The sequence below is a fragment of the Cryptomeria japonica genome, chromosome 3 (assembly GCF_030272615.1).
Source record: "Cryptomeria japonica chromosome 3, Sugi_1.0, whole genome shotgun sequence".
In the NCBI taxonomy this organism is placed as follows: Eukaryota; Viridiplantae; Streptophyta; class Pinopsida; order Cupressales; family Cupressaceae; genus Cryptomeria; species Cryptomeria japonica.
This window is the reverse complement of record NC_081407.1, coordinates 195,766,062-195,786,417: the sequence shown is the minus strand read 5'-3', so window position 1 is coordinate 195,786,417 and position 20,356 is coordinate 195,766,062. Positions and strand designations below refer to the sequence as shown.

Genomic DNA, 20,356 nt, shown 5'->3' with positions numbered 1-20,356 from the left:
CCAATATACTCATCCATCATCTTTCTATTAATAAAATTTATAAAACCCTTTTCACAAATGTGACCTAGTCTATGGTGCCACAATTTACAATAAACAAAGTATTCAATTACATTCATAGAGTTACAAAATGTCGATGCTTCCAACCTAAACAAAGTTCCATATCATGTGCCCTAACCTAGCACCAAGTTTCCATTGGTCAACATATAACCACACTTTTCAAAAGATTCGTGCACCCTCAATCATTCATTTTGGAAACAAATATTAAAATTTATTGCTAAACCTAACGAAAGCAATGCATTGATGAGAATTTTCACTCCCCCATCGCTAAAATCCAATTTCACCTCTCCTTGACCCACTATCTTGTGTGTATTATTATCATCAAGAAAACCCTCCCCACAATCATATGCTTTGTATACTAAGCCAATCCTTACGAGGAGTCATATGGTAGGATGAACTTGAATCTATTAACCAAGAGTTATCACAAGACAAGTTAACTGAAATAAACAAGACATCACTTCATCATCTAAAGATTTATATATTGAGGATCATTATTCTTTTTACTATTACTATATTCTTTCTTGAGATGGCCACGCTTTTGTAGTGTCAAATTGTCAATATCTCAACCTACTCTTACCAAAGGTTTTGGATCTACCCTTTGATTTAAATCCATCCTTGAACTTACCCTTAGCATCATTTTGCTTACCACTACTTCTTCCTTAAGTCTTTTCCTCGCATTCAATGGCTCCTTTGTACAGTCATCATTTGACTTTCTCTAAATCTCCTCTTTAAGCAAGGTAGCAATAAGGTTTGTCTAGTTTCAAATCTTTGGCAAAATTGCTAAAAGAAACAATTAAATTCTCTCAAGAATCAAATAATGTATAGATTAAAAAAATGCATTTATCCTCTTCCTCTATCTTAATATCAATAGATTGTAATTAACTCAAGATTATATTGAAAGCATTAAAGTGTTCTACGACAAGGTCTCCTTCATTTTTTAATGAATATAGTTTTCTGTTAAGATACAATTCGTTCAAGAGACTCATGGTCTCTTCCACAACTGAAGTGTGGTAGTTTCAAGAGAACAAAATCAAAAAGACATAGCCTTATAGTACCTCAAGCTTTCTTAGTAACCCTTACCCAACCTCTATTCAAGATACCTTCAAGTTTGCTCTCATTTTTCCCTCATATCCATTGATCACTTTCTTTTAAGAGATACTCCATCTTTAGCTTCCAGAGTTCATATCCTATGCCATTGAGCTTCTCGATCTCTAATCTAGATGAGAATGATCTCTATCATAAAAAACACAAAAGGTCCCACTCCAACAAAAAACCCAACAATATTTCAAAAGAAGCACCCCTTTCTCTAGTCAAGCCAACCAAATTGTGATACCAAATGTTAATAATTCAAGTAAAAATATAGTAAAAAATTTTGATCCTTAGTGCTTACAAATTCATTTAACAGTTACAAAAGATGTATGGAAATGGAAATAACATGGCAGAAATTGAATGAAAGTTTGTATTAATATCTAATGAATGAGCCCATCAACAAAACTTCCCTCTTCATTTCAGCAACATAACATAACCTGTAAAAGATACAATCTACTATCCCAAGGCCTCAATATATAAACAAATATAATCTAGGAAAACATATAATGGACTCAATCCAGGATTCAAGTAGTCAACGTAGTGTCCCTCCTAGATTTGCATTTTGATTTATGCATCAATAGACTTATTCAGACATGCGGTTGATGTTTTGATGATTACTTATGACTTTGTTTATATCTCAGATGATATCAATGATGATACTTTATGTGGACATATGCTATTTGATGATTTATGTGGATGATTGATGCATCTACATCTTAGACTATATCGATGATGAATCTATATTTGATGATTTATATGTGCTCATTATTTATGATGGATTATATTGCTTATGGGATTTTGATAACATTGTATCATGATGACTTGTAAATGTGAAAGAAGGTTATGTACTTATGTAACTTGTATTATTATGCATTAGGATATGATGTAGTAGTAGAGACTATGAACTTGTAATGCAAAGAAGATGTATTCATTGTATGTTCTAAGTTGTACTGGATGTTCATCTTGTAATAAAGAGTTTGAGACTCTATGATGGAACAAGAAAAGGATTAGTGCATATGTATCCTTGCTGTATTTGAGTCCATGAGATAGATTCGTTATATATGGTACAATATGGAATCATATTTAAAAAAGGTTAGTACTAGCTGTTATAACTCATGTATATGAATGTGAAAGTAATCTTGATGATATGTAATATGATTCTTAAGGAAATGATCTAGCCCTATTCATAGAGATGGTTATATGGATTTATAATGTGTTAGATTATTAATGTAAGAATGGGATTTAGGAACATTTGATTTGATGTTTTAAAATGAGCTTAGAGATTGAGGTTAAATGGGAAGTAGGATAGTATGTAGATGTTGTTATCAAGTAGTGACATTAAAGTACCCTAGAGAAAGGATATATGAATGAAATATGTGATGAGATGATAGTTGTTATGTTATTATTATTTCTGCTTGTGTTATATGATGCTATGATTATGTTCATGAGGTTCTAAGCAATGTAGTAGATAGTAAATGATGCATTTGAAATGTTTATGGTAGTTGTTCATGTTGCATTAATAGATGTTTAAAAAAAATTATCTCTATTTGTGGTTAGATTATGATTATTTCTCTAGGGTATTTTGGCGGGCATTACAGTCAACATGCAAAAAAATACATCATGGCATATATTTGAGAATTGCAAGCATCTTTCTAGAAGCTTGAAGACCTTTCTCATGAGCTTAGTCGTCCAACTCCAGTAAAGGATGAAAACAACCCACTAATGGACAAAATACTGAAATAGTGACCCCCCAAGTCCAAAAAATGCAACCAACTTCTTCACATTGTTATAGATGCTTTCTTAGACCTCTTACAATATCATAAATGCTTCTTAGACATATTTCAACATCATAAATTGTCAATAGGTCCCTTCCACCTCATGCCAAGTGTACACATAATCCTATAAGATGTGCACATAATCAACTATTAAATAAATATATTTCAACAGTCTAAAAAAACTGCAAGGTGAACATCATCCCTAGTCCTAACACCTACTACTCTTTTTACAAATGATAAATGGCTATAGGTGTTATCATCTTTGGAAACAATAAGTGCATTTGCTTAGATTGTCTACAAAATGGCTGATATTGGAACATTGAATGGTGCAAAAGATGATCCTATAAAATCTAATAGAACTCGTTCCCAATCCTAGAGATTCCATGTGTTAGTGTTTTATAGCGTTGCTGTGACGTATTCACACATCGCCCCATTGCAAATGGGGACCCCTACTTTTTTTTTTCTTTTTGGGGTTTGTTTTCTAGGTGTTTAGGGTTTGTCTGTTAGCCTTTGCATTTTGAGTGTCGCTAGGGGATCAATAGGATGGTAGGCTTTGCTTGAGCCAGGGGAGTCAGCAGGTGCTCAAGGTTAGGGTTTCTTTGAGAGTCTTCCTTAGGGCATGGTTTTGCTCTTGATGCTAATTGTGTCTTGCTTTGTGAGTGGGTATCATTCTTGAAGGTCCGAGCTAGGTCAAGTTGGTGAGTGATGAAGTCTGGAAGGTCATCCTGATCTTCAAATGCCCTAAAATTTGGCTAAGTCTGGAATGCCCTGATCCTAAAATTTGGCTAAGTCTGGAATGTCCTGATCCTGAAATTTGACTAAATCTGGAAAACTGAAGAATCCTCCAAAAACTAGATTTTGCAATATAACTCCTGGAGGTCCGAAAGCACTCTCAAACATCCTGGAAGTATATATGGAATATAACTTAAAGTCACTTATACTTAAATGTTATGTTCCATAAAATGATCTTGACGGAGAGTCCAAAATGTCAAATTTCGCTTCTGACCCTTCCAAAGGGTCCAAAGCGAAATTCTCCATAAGACATTCTACTTTGACCAAAACCTAGAACTAACGCATTCCTAGGCTTGAATGAAGGCAAAAGCACTTGTTTGAATGAAGAAATGCGAAAAAATGAAGTCAGGATCATGGCCTAAGGTGAATTTCGCTCCTGACCCTTCCAAAGGGTCCAGAGCGAAATTCATATTTCCTCTATTTTTCTCCTTAGCTTGACCAAGTTTGTAGACTTTTCAGGCATAATTGAGAAGGTTTGATGCAACTTTGCCTTGGAGAGGAGATTTTAGACCTTGGGATGATGGATTCTAGCCCGGGAGAGGAATTTCGCTCCTGACCCTTCCAAAGGGTCCAAAGCAAAAATCCTTATAACCCTCATTTTCCTTCCTTGTTTTGGATGGGCATTGGTTTATTAGGCATTGTGTGTGAGTCTTGATGTGTTCTTGCCTTGAGAAGTGTTTTGAAAAGTGAGGATCTTGTCCAAAAATAGGAATTTCGCTCCTGACCCTTCCAAAGGGTCCATAGCGAAATTCCTTGCAAGCCTATTTTTTTGACCTTGCTTAGACCACAAACCTTGTCACCTGGGTGAAGAATGATGTTTTGTTACCTTCCAGAGAAGATTGGAGTTGAAAAGATGAAGGATCAAGTCAAGAATGAGATTTTCGCTCCTCACCCTTCCAAAGGGTCCAGAGCGAAAATCCTCCTAGACCTCATTTCTTTCCTTATTTGGCCAAGTTTTGATGTCCAAGGCATGTTGAAAGAGAGAATGGGCATATTGAAACCCTTAAGGATGTTTGAAGGAGTTAAGGAAATAGTGTTTTGGCCAAGGAAGGAAATTTCGCTCCTGACCCTTCCAAAGGGTCCAAGGCGAAATTCCTTACAAGCATATATTTTTAACCTTGCTTGAGCTTAAAACTTTGTTCCTAAGGCAAAAAGAGATGAAATTTCACCTTGCAAAGAAGATTGGGATTGAAAAAATGATGATTTAGGGCTAGAAAAGGAAAATCGCTCCTGACCCTTCCAAAGGATCCAAGGCGAAATTGTGTAAAACCTATCTTTTCCCTTAGTTTCATGCCAAATCTAGTGTGGATCATGATTAAAGAAGTCCTTAGGCATGTCCTTGAATGGTCAATAATTATCAAGTTTGAAGGAATTGAGCCAAAATGAGAATTTCACTCCTGACCCTTCCAAAGGGTCCAGAGCGAAAATCTTAAAACCACCTATTTTCCTTGCAAGTCTAGTCAAAAGTTAGGTTTTCATGGCTTGGATGGGTGCGAGGAGACATGTTCTTGCCCTTTTGAAGTTAATTGGTTTTAAAAAATGATGGAAATTGGCCCAAACCAAGGATTTCGCTCCTGACCCTTCCAAAGGGTCCAGAGCGAAAAATCCTAGGATCACCTACTTTCTTTGCAAGACAAGTTAACATTTTGATTTTTATGGCCTAGATAGGAGTGAGGCAATGTGTCCTTAGTCTTGGAGGTGAGATCAAGTTGAAAGAATGGAGAAATAGCCCTAAAATTAGATTTTCGCTCCTGACCCTTCCAAAGGGTCCAGGGCGAAAATCCTTCAATCACCTATTTTGCCTTGCAAAATCAAGTTAAACTTAGGTTGGATGAAAGAAGTGAAGTGTTTCCTTGCCTTGTGAGGTGGATTGAAGTTGAAATAATGAAGAAGTGAACTACAAGCAAGAAATTCGCTCCTGACCCTTCCAAAGGGTCCAGAGCGAAAATCCTAAAACCCATCATTTTCTCTAAAATTTGTGCCAGGCCAAGCTTAGACCTAGGTAAGACAAGCCCTTAAGATTGCCTTTGAATGGATTTTGGCCACCAAAAATGTAGATTTTGAGCTAAGAAAGGATTTTCGCTCCTGACCCTTCCAGAGGGTCCAGAGCGAAATCCTAGATAGGTCCTGTTCCTGGCTAAGTTTTTGAGCGAATTCTCCTTTTTGGGCCTTATGAAGATCAAACCAATGTTGCTAAGTTGAGGAGTGGATTCGATATGAGGGAGTCCAGATGAAGTGAAGAAGATGAAGGACCAAGCTTAAAACTTGAATTTCACTCCTGACCCTTCCAAAGGGTCCAGAGCGAAATTCCCAAAATCACCTAGTTTGCCCATGAGGAAGATCAGGTTGTAGATTCCTAGCCTTTGGTGAGGAGAAGGATAGCGTATGCTTGCCTTGGAAGACATTTTGGAGTAAGGACATGATGGAATTTGTCCAAAAATGCAAAATTCGCTCCTGACCCGTCCAGAGGGTCCAGGGCGAAATTCTTATAGGGCCTGTCCCTGGAAAGAAGTCTTGAACTAACTTCATTTTAATATCTTTTGTTGGTGATTTAAGGTGTGAAATACTATCTTGAAATGAATTTATTATGTCCTTAATCATCTTTTGATTTGTTTTTGCAGATAAAAGAAGATCAAGCCAAGACAAGGACGACCTTCTCCAGTCCAGCATCAACAAGGACGGCCTTCTCCGGTCCAGCATCATCAGGGACAACCTCTTCCAGTCCAACATTTGAAGGAAAGGTACACCATCCATCCTGCACATCAAAGACAAAGGAGGTTAAAGCAAGGGTTCGTTGAAGAAGCAGACAGTTCCAGAAGAGTTAACTAAAGTTAGCTTCTCAGCATCATTAAATTGAATATCTACCAAGTTGCAAGTGTCAGACAAGGTGGCATCCCAGTCATCACTCCTCCAGTCGGATTGGTCCACCTCAGCGTGTCCGGATTCAATGTACCTGACTCATTGGAGATGGCACAAACTTCGATGTACCTACCCCAGTTCTCTATTGGTCGAATATTCCAGAGAACATATGTGTCCAAACAATACAATTGTTTCATTGGCCAGAATTGAGTTTGTTGTAACAAACCCTAATTAGGGTTTTCATTGTAAGATCTCGGCCATTGATTTCAAGTTGATCTGAGCCATCAATTTGTATTGAGGGCGCTATATAAGCCCTGGCTCCTCATTTGTAAAGGCTAATAGTTAGTTCATAGAGGTTAGAATAGCTAGTAGTGAATAGTTAGAGAATAAGAAATAGTTAGAGTAGAATAGAAAGAGAGGGCAAAGATTGTTGCCAAGATGTTGTTGTAAAAGACTTGTAAAACTTCATTTAAGAAATGGTGAAATCTATGGGTCGATTCAACAATTTGCATGGTCTCTATACTTCTCAGATTTGATTTCATGTTATTAGATGAGTGGAAGAAATGTGTTTGACTGATGGTGAAATTTGTATATCCATACTACTAGCAGTTTGTTGATTGCAGGCAACTTGCCTTGTGTAGTCAACTGGAATCATTCAGCTTAAGCTTAACTTCAATTGTTGCTTCTTCACTGATATGCACCAGCCTAATGGTGTCTATGCCTGTAGCGATGATCTGAACATTATAAAGCTTTCCTCTGAAGATCGCACTAACCTTGTGGAGATGGTCCTGGGATGTCAAAACAAGACTTAGTTAGAATTTCATCAAAGGTTATTCATTGCTCCTACATTCTTAGTGTCAGAATTAGATCCTTTCCCCGCCATCATCCTTTTCCTTTTTTTTTTAAATCTAGACTAGTGAAATCCTATGCTCCAGCAATATTCAAAGCAAATCAGACGTTCAGTCATCAAGTGTAAGTCCCCTTGTGATTCCAGCAAAATCACATCATACCACAAAGAGCTTATCCACGAGTAGAGAACCTACATACAAGAACCTTGGAGTTACCTCGACTGATCCTTCGGCGAGATCTTCAGCAGTCGGGAAACTTTGCTCAAGAGAGGATAAGGTACCTTTAGGTATTTTATTATGTGTTCGCATGTGTATGAAAAACACATCAACAAGCGTCAGAAGATATTTTTCTATAGGCAGGTCGGTCTTCTTATGTTAATAATTATTTGTATTCTCAAGAGGGGCCGACCTAGAGAATAGGTTGTTTAATTATTTATATTCTCTAGGGGCCGACCTAAAGAAGTTGTCATTCCTGGTATGTAAAGAAGGTGAAGACACGTCATTTAGATATCAATCATTTTCAATCACTTGCATCTCCAAAATAGCAGAAGAAGTTCGCCTTTCCTTGCAGCAGTCGAATTCAAGAAGAAGTATCTTCATTTGTATTCAGCATCAAGGACAAGTGTCTCCATTCATTGTATATACTCAGCCTAGTGTAAGGCCTGATTCTGTAAGCAGATTTCTGCTCTTATTATTCTGATATAAGAAGAGATATATATTGCTGGGTTTTTTCTCCCTCAAGAAGGAGGGTTTTCCCAGGGTAAAAGTGCTGTGTTGATTTTTTCTGCTTTATGTTAAATCTGATACTAAAATCTAACATTGTATCAAAGCCAGGTTTAGAAAAGATCTGATCAGATTTGGCTAAGCAGTAAAAGCCTTCAAGTTGTGAAGGTTCCTGAGAGGGAGAGGCAAAACGCTGATGTTATCATGCCATCATGAAGTACAACGATTTATTCCATTTCAGTCAAAGATTTCAATAAGAGTTATTTTTACAAGGATGGTTTGATGGAGCTTGAATCACTGTTTTTCGGATGTAAAAGATTATATTGCCTAAAATTCGCTTCATATTTCTGGTTGGCCGATAATTCTCATTGACGATTGATGTTAACCCGTGAAATGTTAATTTGGGCGTAAGGGTTATATGAAGGATATTTCTATTGGAGGCCAAAACTATATTGTAGCAGAGAGCTTTCACCTAAGTATTGGCAAATAATATTATAAGCCTTGGCAGCGATATTGTTTTGATGTGTTGGGTTGATTCCAACATGACAAGTGCTCTCTAGGGTTGGATATTATTTGCAGAGCTATTAACAGCGGTGGATTTTTTCGGAGGCGATTACAAAAGGTTGGGAATTATTTTTTTTGTGTTGTGGAAATCCCTCTGGCCTAGCGCAACTACCACCAAGGACAACATTTTATTTGAAGTTTACCCTAAAACCACGACTCTATCTTTGAGTTCAAAGTATTTTATACACAGGCGGCATATAATCTGGAGATTGCAGTTCTGAATCACAGCAACCTTGGCAAAGGTTGCTGGCAGCATGTTGTAGGTTCTGTTTGCTGCGTGTGAGTGTCCTAAACCAAATTGTGGCTTCTATCAAAAGAAATAATCGAGTATTTGGATTCTTCTTTGCAGAAGTATTGACTGAGCTGAGGAATTCAAACATTGCCAGATACTGCCATTACCGTGGAATTAATTATCTTCAGCTTGGCGACTTCCAACGCCAAGGAAATATCATTGTAAATTTCATCAATAATTTAATACAATCTCAATATTCTAGTTCAGAAGAAGCCAGATACTGACATATTTATGATCAGTACTTAGCAAATAAAAGGAAAGTCATAGGACTTGGGTGATATATTGGGCTGGCAGACTATTTGGAGACCTGTTTGAAGCTCTCCTGTTCTTCTATTCAAAGGATTCTAAAATCAGGATTAAGATATGGCAGTGGTGATCAATATTGCAGATCTTGAAGGCAAAGTATGGCAGATCTGAGGTAGCAAATTATTACAGACCAAAGGGCAGATCCTTTGAAGGTAAAGATGAAGTGAAATGAGCATCACAATAGGCCCTTGCAGCACTTCTTGATTTGAAAGGGGCAGTGACGGAAACAGGCTAATTTAGCTGCGTCCATCCCTATTCTTTGTGAAATTGTGAGGTTGGTTGCATGGATGGCAACACTGAAGGTGGCAAAGATGAGACACAGCTACAGGTCTAGTTCAATAGTGTACCAACAATAAAGAGATAAGTATTTTTTTGTTTGTACCTTTGACTAATGATCATGAATTTTCTGTAGTTAATAATAATTCATGCAATAACATTGGTAATAGTGAATCATGTATGCTTCCAGCATTGGTCTATTTCCTTCTCTTCGGGTAGCTTGATTCTTTGAGCTATTATTAATCTCTCTCTAAAATGCTTCCAGAATAGATCAAGGAGCAAAAGGATGATGAGAGATTGCATAAGGAATTCAAGGGAGGAAAAGCTTGATGCATCTTGTGAGGAAGTCATGCAAGCTGAAGAAATGTATGGAGACACAGCTTGCAGCCATGGGATTGAGTTGAGACATCTCTCAAAGAAGAAGAACCTATACAGATTGAGATCAGTTCTTCAAAGAGGAGGAAATAACATTCAAAGGGAGTCTGACAAACCATCAAAGGCAACCTTGGACAAGGAGGTCAGAAGGTCGATGCAAGTACTTGGAGATTCAAAAGGAGTCTGACAAACCAACAGAGGCAATCTCGGACAAGGAGGTCAGAAGATTGTTGTAGCTTCAGAGGGAGTCACATCATCATGAAGAATTGTTGTAATGTATATTTCACTAAGACAGAGAAACATGAGGTGAAAGCCCTTGTAGTGTATATTTCTCTGAGATTGAGAAATATGAGGTGCGAGCCCTTGTTCATCTCTGAGACGGAGATGTAGTTCTTTCCACACATGGGAGTAGCCATGGTGGATGTCATGTTCAGAGACTCCATGACAACATCATGTTGAGAGACTCTGTGATGAATCCTTTGTACTTGTGTTTTTCCACACATGGGAATAGCCATGGTGGACATCATGTTGAGAGACTCCATGACGACATCACATTGAGTGACTCCATGATGGGCACTTGTGCACATGGTTCTTTCCACACATGGGAGTAGCCATGGTGGACGTCATGTTGAGAGACTCCATGACGACATCACGTTGAGAGACTCCATGATGAACCTTTGACTTCTTCCACAAATGGGTGTAGCCATTGTGGGCGTCATGTTGAGAGACTCCATGACGTAGATACCGGGAAAATATCTTCCTAGCTAAGAGGGAGTGTTAGCGTTTTATAGCATCAGAAGATATTTTTCTATTGGCAGGTCGGTCTTCTTATGTTAATAATTATTTGTATTCTCAAGAGGGGCCGACCTAGAGAAGAAGTTGTTTAATTATTTATATTCTCTAGGGGCCGACCTAGAGAAGAGGCTGTCCTTCCTGGTATATAAAGAAGGTGAAGACATGTCATTTAGATATCAATCATTTTCAATCACTTGCATCTCCAAAATAGCAGAAGAAGTTCGCCTTTCCTTGCAGTAGGTCCGAATTCAAGAAGTATCTTCATTTGTATTAAGCATCAAGGAGAAGTGTCTCCATTCATTGGATATACTCAGCCTTGCGTAAGGCCTGATTCTGTAAGCAGATTTCTTACTTATTATTCTGATATAAGAAGAGATATATATTGCTGGGTTTTTTCTCCCTCGAGAAGGAGGGTTTTCCCAGGGTAAAAGTGTTGTGTTGATTTTTTCTGCTTTATATTAAATCTGATCCTAAAATCTAACACCATGGAGTACTGATTTCATTAATTTTCCTAACCAAGGGTCTTTTTATTAAGAAGTTCTCTTCTATAATTGATTGTACTCTATGAGCCTCATGAACCTATATTGGTAACTCATGGACATTAACATAGTTTCTTTCATAATTTCTGCTGTTGGCACCCTCGCCAACAGAACGACAGTATGAGTGACACACAAACATATCAATACTGATATATATGATAATAAAATGACCTGATTTATAAATATGTGGTACAAAGAGAACAAAGACTTCCTTATGAATTTCACAGATGAATTCTAGAGAAATAAGTATTTCAGGTTTAAAAAGGAATAATGTTGGACAAAAATATGCCTCTTATGCCTGTAAACTAATGTGAAATAATTCTTATCATTCCCTAAACTGTTGTGTGTAGTGATCTAATCATGATAAAAATAAAAACACAAATAAATAAAAAAACAACAAAAATATAACTTACCTCCATAAGTTCTGCCTTTGCAGCATCAACACCTGCAACATCCTCGAACTTTACCATTTGCTTGCTTGAACGACGCTTTTTTGCAGATGAGGTGTTAGGAGAAATCTGCCTAAGTAATATCCATATCATAGGAGTTAAAGGTATCCAAAGGGACATTACTGTGATCAAAATGCTCCTTAAAGATGCACTTAATGGTTGGGGAGCAGAGCTATATATGGTTCCATGCTCTCTCATTAGACTCAGTAGGTAGCTCTCATCATGTTCTACTCTTCTTGTAGCATATTGCCACGTTCGATTATTCATTTGGGTGATTTTGGAGGACAGGTCACTTCTTTTTCTGTTTTGCTCCTCTAACAGGAACTTGTTAGTTTCTCCAGCTAGATTCCCACCATCTCGTGCTACATGAGTTTCTAGGTCATTTCTGGCATCTTCAAACTTGGTCCCACTCACTGCAGTCATGTTACTTTCAGTGTTATCTGCTAATTTTTCTATTGATTGCAGTTTATCTTGGATGTGGCAATGTGTATTAAAAAATATTCGGCGCGAACCTTCTTCAAACAAAACATTTGTTACTCTTCCAGCTTGCAAACTCCTAACCAAGTCTGAATAAGGAGCTATCTCAGAAGAAGGAACTGCTGTGAGCTTAAGGCCCAAACAACAAAATCCGAGGACACTACCCACTGCAGTTGAAATGGCTACCTGTCTTGAATACTGCCGCAAAAATACCATCAGAGCTTTTATAATAGCATGCGGTGAGCATTTCCTTAAATTTTGTAATAACATTCGTGCTCTCCCCTGCAATATAAAAAACAATGATTCCTTTGGATGCTGATGCTTTTTTTTATTGGAAGGGAGATTCTCTTGATCAGGAACAGAGGATTTACCCAAGGCATTGCCCTTACCATTTTGCTTCTCATAATTACACTGAATACGTAGTTTGTATCGCAATTCAGTGACCTGAAGCTCCTTCCTGGGAGTTGAAGTCTTCAAGGCAAGACAAGAATGCTCTCTATCGTGTGCAAACAACCAAGAGTATTGAAATGTCCTTGAACCCTGCAAGGCTAAAGCTTTAACAACCTTGACTTTTGGCAGAGGAGATAATAAAAGATTTCGCTTGCTTTTGATGTATAAATTCTTCCTTATCTGCTTGCATTTCAATGTGTTATCTTTTGGAGATGCTTGAAAACAGTCTGGAAAACCACTCCACATTTTCTTATTGCTAGAAGGTACCAGGCAAGGAATGGCAAGCGCTGGGCACTGCGCCATCTGAAGATCACCTGTGCTTATCAGGTACTTTGGAACTTTTTCTACTCAGTTCAAAGGTCATCATAACCTTTCAGATAGACGGTGCCCATGATTTATAACAAACTTCTACTGGCTAATAAGTTTGCTGTTGTTGCTGTGAAGGTGAGTTTGAAAAATTCAAAAACTGCTAATGATCGTTGGCAGATGTGGCACTTGCACCCCCTGATATGGCAGTATGGATGATCTGAATCCACACAACTACTAGTAATTTATCAAATCCAATCTATACATATCAATTTGGAAACTGTAATAAAATTCACTGATCTGTAAAAAGGTTCAATGATAATCTTCATTGGAAGCAACAACAGAAACTGAAACTTTACTAAAAATTTGACCATAAACTGTCACCTGCATACAATATAATTGGTAGATCTTACTCCATCAAATTTTTGAATAATAGAAAGTTAATTTACAAGTTCTGGATTGGTAGGCAAATCTTTTCAGTCCAAACAAGTTACAATTAGGTGTATCGTAGGCATATTATGTAGAAAGATACAAAATTTTCTATTGATACATGCATATCTTGGCAAATGTAACAAGTTTATGTACATTATTTAGCAAAAGTTGACCAAAAGTTTCTCAAAAATCTACAAATTGGCAAATCAAGTCTTCAATTTTTTGTGAAAATTTAGCCAAATGGCAAAAGCTACACATATAAAATGTCCAATAGTAATAAGCTGCAAGTTGTTCACATAATCAATTACAAAAACTGGAAAGAACAACCACACCAGTCGAGCTTTGAAAAATGCCTTCTCTGTTCTAAAATAACTTCAAAATTCAACATTCTGTTCCTAACTAAGTCAAATCATCAAAGCCCTGAACCCTAAATCAAATCAACTATTTACTTGCAAGATAGCATCTGAAAACAGTCTGTTTATAATTTGTCCAACACTAAAATTTCATCATTCCTAATGTATTCAAAACATTTTAAAAATAGCTCCATAATTTAAGAGTACGTATTCAGACGTTCACAGGCTACAAATTTGAACACACAAAATTTGCCTTCCAATCTCTTTTCGCTGTAAATGAATAGATATTTGAACAGAACACTGAAAAGACAATTACTGCAGGAATACACGATAGCTTTGTAAACACTAACCTGTAGAACGCTTTGGCACCCGTGGATTGTACATAGTAAATATGTTAATGTTTGAATCAGTTGAGTGTCACAAACCAACCCTTATGCTCTGCTCTGCGTTGATAAGATTTGAGATAGGATTATTCAAGGTAACAGTAAAGTGAATATCTGTAATCTCCATTTTCTCCTGTGCTACATCCTACTCCTTTGTACCGTATTTCCCAGAAGGATTGAGGTTTACCCAGTGAGGTTATTCAAGGATGATCCTCTTCCACTCCTGCGTACCTAGTTATCTACGGTGCGTCCTAACTCCGCATCACCCAGGCTCTTGTTATACGGTAAGTAGATTTTTACTTAAATTTCTATCATGCCTTAAGTTATATTTTAGAGATTTCATAAATGTGGAATGGTTCAATGATTTTTAATGATCAATGAAAAAATTTATGTAAGAGAAGCCCAACATCATATGCTACACTCACCACAATTAAATTAGCAGAAACTCTTTATAGTCTCTACTAAATAATTACTCTAAAAGAAATAATAGGGAATTATTAATATATTATTTAAATGAAATAATATTATTTATTTGAAATATCATTAGTTAATTGGTTTGCTTTGTTATGTAGAATTTTTTGTTAACCAAAAAAATATAAAAAATTGATAGATACAAATGGATGATGGCATTTAATATTTTTTAATTACACTATAATAAAAAATTACAATAAGTCTAAGGGGTTGAGCTTAATTGGACATTTAAAATGAATTCTAAGTTGTGACTCTTGGCCTTCCATAAAAATAGGGAAGGTCTAGGGTCAATCTAATCAAACATAATAATAATAATAATAATAATTCAAAATATTGTGGCTTCAGCGTATTATCGATTCCAAAAAAAAAATTACAATAACATTTAATATCTTTTTCAATTACAATATATTTTTTAATTACACTATCATAAAAAATTACAATAACATTTAATATATTTCTCAATTACAATATGATAATATTTAATTTTTTTAATTGCAATACAATACAAAAGTTATTGTGTTGGGAATTTGTATGCTCATTAAAATTTCTTTCGATTTGCAGTTGCTATGATTCTTTGTGATTTAATCAATGTTAAGGCTTTGCAAGAACTCTAGTTTAGATAATAGATGATTGAAATAGGTATTGATTGTTGTTTAGCATCCTTGAATTTTGTGTAGACATTTCATTTCAATTTTCTTTAGTGTTTCTTGATTGGTGCATTTGATTTGTTTTATTCATTGCAAATTTGTCTGGTGAATTTAAATTTGAGTTTTGATATTTTAGGTTTGTACACTTCTTATGGATTAGAGAGCTCTTTAATAACTAGATAATAATACATAGTTCCTAATAGCATTTCATGACCATCAAACAAGATAGATTATGAAAAAAAAGGCCAAATTATAATAAACTATACTATAATATCCAATTATGTCTCAACTCTACAAGTAGTAAGGCATTAGTAGCCATGAAAGTGCAAGAGATTCATTAAAAGAAGTATTCATTGTCCTCCTCATTTCAACCTAAATGGAAGGGCTACATTTTTTTTAATAGTGTTGGGATTCCATTGAGTGACTTGAACAATAGGAACATATTCCTCACCCTCAAGTTTGAGGTTCCCTCCAAACACCACTAAGAAAGATAATGATTGTTAGTCTTTGCCCAACAACTTAGCATAGGGAAGGAAAAGATAGGTTTTTCCCTTTTTAGCAACTTCATAACAAAAGAGGTACTCAATGTGCTTATAAAGAACTTATAGTTTATGCTCATATATTTCATACATCACCTCAAAATAGTAGATGTAAGAGTTATAAATGTGTTATCCCAATTTTAGTTTGGCAAAATTGAAATTGGGATAGCCTCCACATTTTTTGTCCAAATTGTGGCCCATAAACTCTAAGCTCATTTTTTATGCTAAGTGATTAATTCATTTTTGGATCATTTTAGAGTTAATTTTTACTTGTTATTGTTAGGCCCAATATGGAAAGCTAATGTACTGAGAGGGGAGGGGTGAATCAATACTTCAAATCTTTTCTTCAACAATAACTTTACTGTTAAGCATAAACCGAAAACTGTTGTAACATAATATAATGCTAAAACAAACAAATAACAATCATACATGATTCACTCCATAACACATATATTTTGGTTACGCAGAAACTCCTTGTTAGAGAGAAAAATTGCGGTGGGGATGGCACCCACAACTTCACTACTACAATAATAAAGGTTGCTCGGTTAGAGCTACATGTTTAGCTATTTCTGATAGCTTACCCTGTTAGGAGTATCAAGATCTTTAGATCTACCTTGCTAAAGGATTTTACAACACTTATTCTAAATGTTGCACCTGGTTAAAGGCTTTATAATTTATAGACTTTGTTAGAGTCTTTTACCCTATTAAAGGTTTCTCTTACAACTCAAAATATTACAATCAAAATCTTACAAAATATCTGCAACTTCACATCTGAAATGTTATAGCAGATTCTATGTGCTCAAAATGGAATTACCTTACTTATAGCATACCTCGGTAAACCATAAATTAACTCAGTAAACCTTTCTGTTTACTATCGGTAAACCATAAATTAACTCAATAAACCTTTCTGTTTACTATGTTCCTTGACTGTTTTCTGAAAACCTTCTCGGTGACCTCTTTGTATCTTTGTTAATCGTAACAGTCATAACACTCAGTGCTTTCCCATGATTTTCTTTTCCACATATGTCTTGCTTCACACACATTTTGATCCTCATTTATGTTGTATAAATAGATCTCTTATGATGGTGATCTTGTTCATGCTTCAATCTTACAAACATAATTCATTAAATGAATAACCATACAAAATTACTTCATTGGATAGATGTCCTCAAAATCATATAAAATCTATAAGTGCAATTTCCAATGTGATAATGGTTCCCTGTTCCTTGATCTTTGTAACACGTTTCTCATATGTGTCTAGGTTCAATGAATCTGTTAACACGTTTTACTCGATTCATATTCACTCGATATACCATTTTTGTTGCTCGATAGACATAGAGTGTTACTTGGTAGACAGCTCGGTGTATACTAAACTCTGTGACTTCTTTCTTCTATAACCGACTGCTCTGTGCTTACCGACTGAATATTTCGGTAGTAATAACCGACTAGAGTATATAGAATGACTTTGGACATAAACTAATGACAACTTAGTAAATAGTAACAGTTATTTTGGTTGTTTAGGTTTATTGTCAGGTTTTAAACTTGACTATACACCTAGGTGTCAGGCTACAGTGCATTCCAGACCCACGAACTCAAAATACACATCTAAGTGTAAATCAGGCACATGAACCTAAAATTTGGGGCATTTACATGTTTTAAAGTTTGTTTTATAATAGGACTTTTTATCCCTTTCGATTTTTTTCTTGGGTTTTATTATTTCATTTTTCATTGTAACTTTCTGATTGAGAGGCAAAGTTCATAGGGTTTTCTCATCTTCTCACTATTCTCAAGTCATTTTTTTCTAGGTATGTTGTTGTCTCTCTCTTTTACGTATTTTGTTTTGTTTCAGTCTTTGTTTATTGTTTTAGGGTTTTTGTTTTTGTATAGTCTGGGCCTATGGCCTCAAACTTTCATCTTTTCACTCTATGCACAATGATCTTCCCGAATGGAGAATCGATCTTAATGTCAATTAATATTATTTTGGTTTCACTTTTGAATGGTGTATTTTAGGCTTGTCGACCCAAATTACATGACATTAATTTTTCCATAGTGTAGGTCGGGTTCATTGACCCGACCTACACTAGGCTTTACCTTCGAACTAATCAGTGTGGTTCGAGTTCACAGATCCGAACTATACCTTAGTATTATGTGTTCTCGTGTGTAGTTTGGATTTGTGGATTCGAACCACATGAGCCAAGTTTATTGCCAAGTTCAAACCTAAATGGTGAGGTTCGGGTCCACAAACCTGAACTACACCCAATTGTATGTTTTTTGTGTGTAGTTTGGATCTGTGGACCTGAACCACATGAATTGAGTTCACCGATTATTGATCTCCAAATGTGTGAATCGGGTTCATAGACCTGATTTACACAAAGTATATACCTTTTCAATATAGTTGTAAATTGGGTGTGTGAACCTGATTTGCACTTAATCATTTGTTTGCCCAAGTTTGTCCAAGGTGCAAATCGGGTTTACAAATCCAATTTACACCTGATGCTTAGAAAATTTCTAAGCATAAATAATGTACCATTATTGAAGATCTATGTGTTACAAATGTGTCTTTGTCTTGTCATTGATGCCAACCCCTTGATCCAGAAGTAGAGTTTTGGGTCCAAAAGTTATGTTTTGCTTTGAATTCGGTCCAGTACATTTATGTTTTGATTCGAATAAGTTGTGTATAGATATTATCTTTTGAGTTTACAGAAAAATCTTTCATGTATTGGTCATTGATCTAATTGCTTTTTTTTGGTCTGGAGTTACACATTTGGTTTCGTTTTTGGTCCAAATTAAGCTCCATGCATGTCATATTTCGGTATGGTTGTATATTTTGGGTCAAAGATATGCATACACGTTACAATCTTTCTTTCAACCAACTTGGTGAAGATGTTTGTTCTGGATTGGTATATATGCATATGTAGGATAAACGAAATAGATATGTGTGTGTGTGGTGTTGGTTGAAAATTTTGCAAACTAGAAGAGTTTACAAAATTATGATTTCAACCACAATAGTTCACGAGATTAATTCTCTCCTAATTATTAAGGGAAGGCTCCCCCTGTGATTTACTACCCTATTCCAGTAAAATAAGATACAAATTTTTAACTCCTATTCTAACATGGGCGGTACATCATCTTATCTTCTTTTTCAAGATAGATGTTATTCTTTTCCTCTCTTTTCAAGAAATAATTTACAATACAGAGCAACAATAATTCTTACAATTTCTTTGTTGCAAATTAACTTGGAAAGCAAGAACAATATAATACGGATAAGAAAAGAAACAAAGTATCCATAAAGGCACAAAGTCCTTTGTTGCTTCTCCGGGATTGGAAAGAGTGTTTATGCTCAAAGTCTTAAATTCACTAATGTCTTGTCAACCTTTTACAAAATCTTTTGTAACCCAATGAGTCAACTAAGAAAATCAAGACAAAGCTCAAATTCTTTAATCTGATTCTTAGCTTCACATTCGATATTGTTTTTGTGAAATGATAATATGGAGCGTAAAGTCTTCAAGTTACTATTTCATTTTCCAAGATAACACAACATATTAGCTAACTTTATCTTAAAAATACCAATATGAAGTACAAAGTGTTCAAAATGATATTATGATCACCAATTCCTAATTCTAACAACAATAGTCAAAATATGACACAAAGTTCACAAGTTAACAATTGCCTCTACACTTTAATGATATTCTCTCAACACACCTTTACTTGAGTAAATAAGAATTTATAACGAAAATGACATAAGAACACTCTCACCATAAACCACAAATGAATCCAACACAAATTCTAGATGCCAAAGTTTTCTTCTTATTTCATCAAGTTTGTAAAATCACAAGAGGAACACAAAGTTTCACTTTTGCACTTCACTTCGGCAAAGTTTTGATATATAGATTAAATATAATGGCTCCAAATTATAATGAGCAACCTCATATATATAAAGGAGAGGTGCAACATGAAACTAGGAAAAAACTATGACTAATTCAAGGAAGAGTCCTAATCAACTTTGGGTTCGTGCATTGCCTAAATGCAAAAACTAAATACAAAATTGACACTTGAGGTGTCAATGTCTTATTCAAAAATGCATCTACTATGAAAATTACTAAGTGTCACCAGACACTGCATTTTGATCCTGTTTCATGAATCCTTCGAACTTTCTCAAAGATGCTTTCATTCGTTTCTAGTCAAGTCGTTTAGTATGACTTGTGATAACCTTAACCAATGTGGTAGAATCTTTAAGGCTCTCGTAGCATCTCTTGTGCTTCTTCAGAAGCGAGGCTAGATCATCTGGATTCATGTGGATATCCACCAGCTTATCAATAGAGGATAATGAGAAAGCTTGCTTATCAACCTCTTCACCAATTAACAAATTAAATTCTTTGACGATAACATCTTCATGAAGGGTTTTTTTGTTCTCATTGAGGGAAGTACAAGGAAGAGCTAATATCTTGTCAATGATGTCTTGTCTTTTGTCATTACATTCTTTTTGTGCTTTCCTCAAATATGTGATAAGCACCTCCATTGTATTCATCTGATGTTCCAGAATCTCTCTTTATTCAATG

The 20,356-nt window shown here is 35.7% G+C and overlaps 1 protein-coding gene across 3 annotated transcripts in view; it reads right to left on the bottom strand.

The window, feature by feature from the left end:
• The window catches only part of LOC131051856 (probable inactive ATP-dependent zinc metalloprotease FTSHI 3, chloroplastic), a 49,335-nt gene extending 34,886 nt beyond the window's left edge, over nucleotides 1–14,449 (bottom strand). Inside the window, exons 1-2 of one of the 3 annotated variants that reach the window (XM_057986457.2) lie at nucleotides 14,108–14,449; nucleotides 11,704–13,356 (exon numbers count right to left, since the gene is read on the bottom strand). In XM_057986457.2, the coding sequence (XP_057842440.2) occupies nucleotides 11,704–12,969 (1,266 nt within the window). In that variant the 5' untranslated portion in view covers nucleotides 12,970–13,356; nucleotides 14,108–14,449. The remainder of the gene's footprint in view (nucleotides 1–11,703; nucleotides 13,357–14,107) is intronic. The other 2 variants (XM_057986459.2, XM_057986458.2) reach the window with 2 other exon arrangements.
• Nucleotides 14,450–20,356: the final 5,907 nt, after the last annotated feature.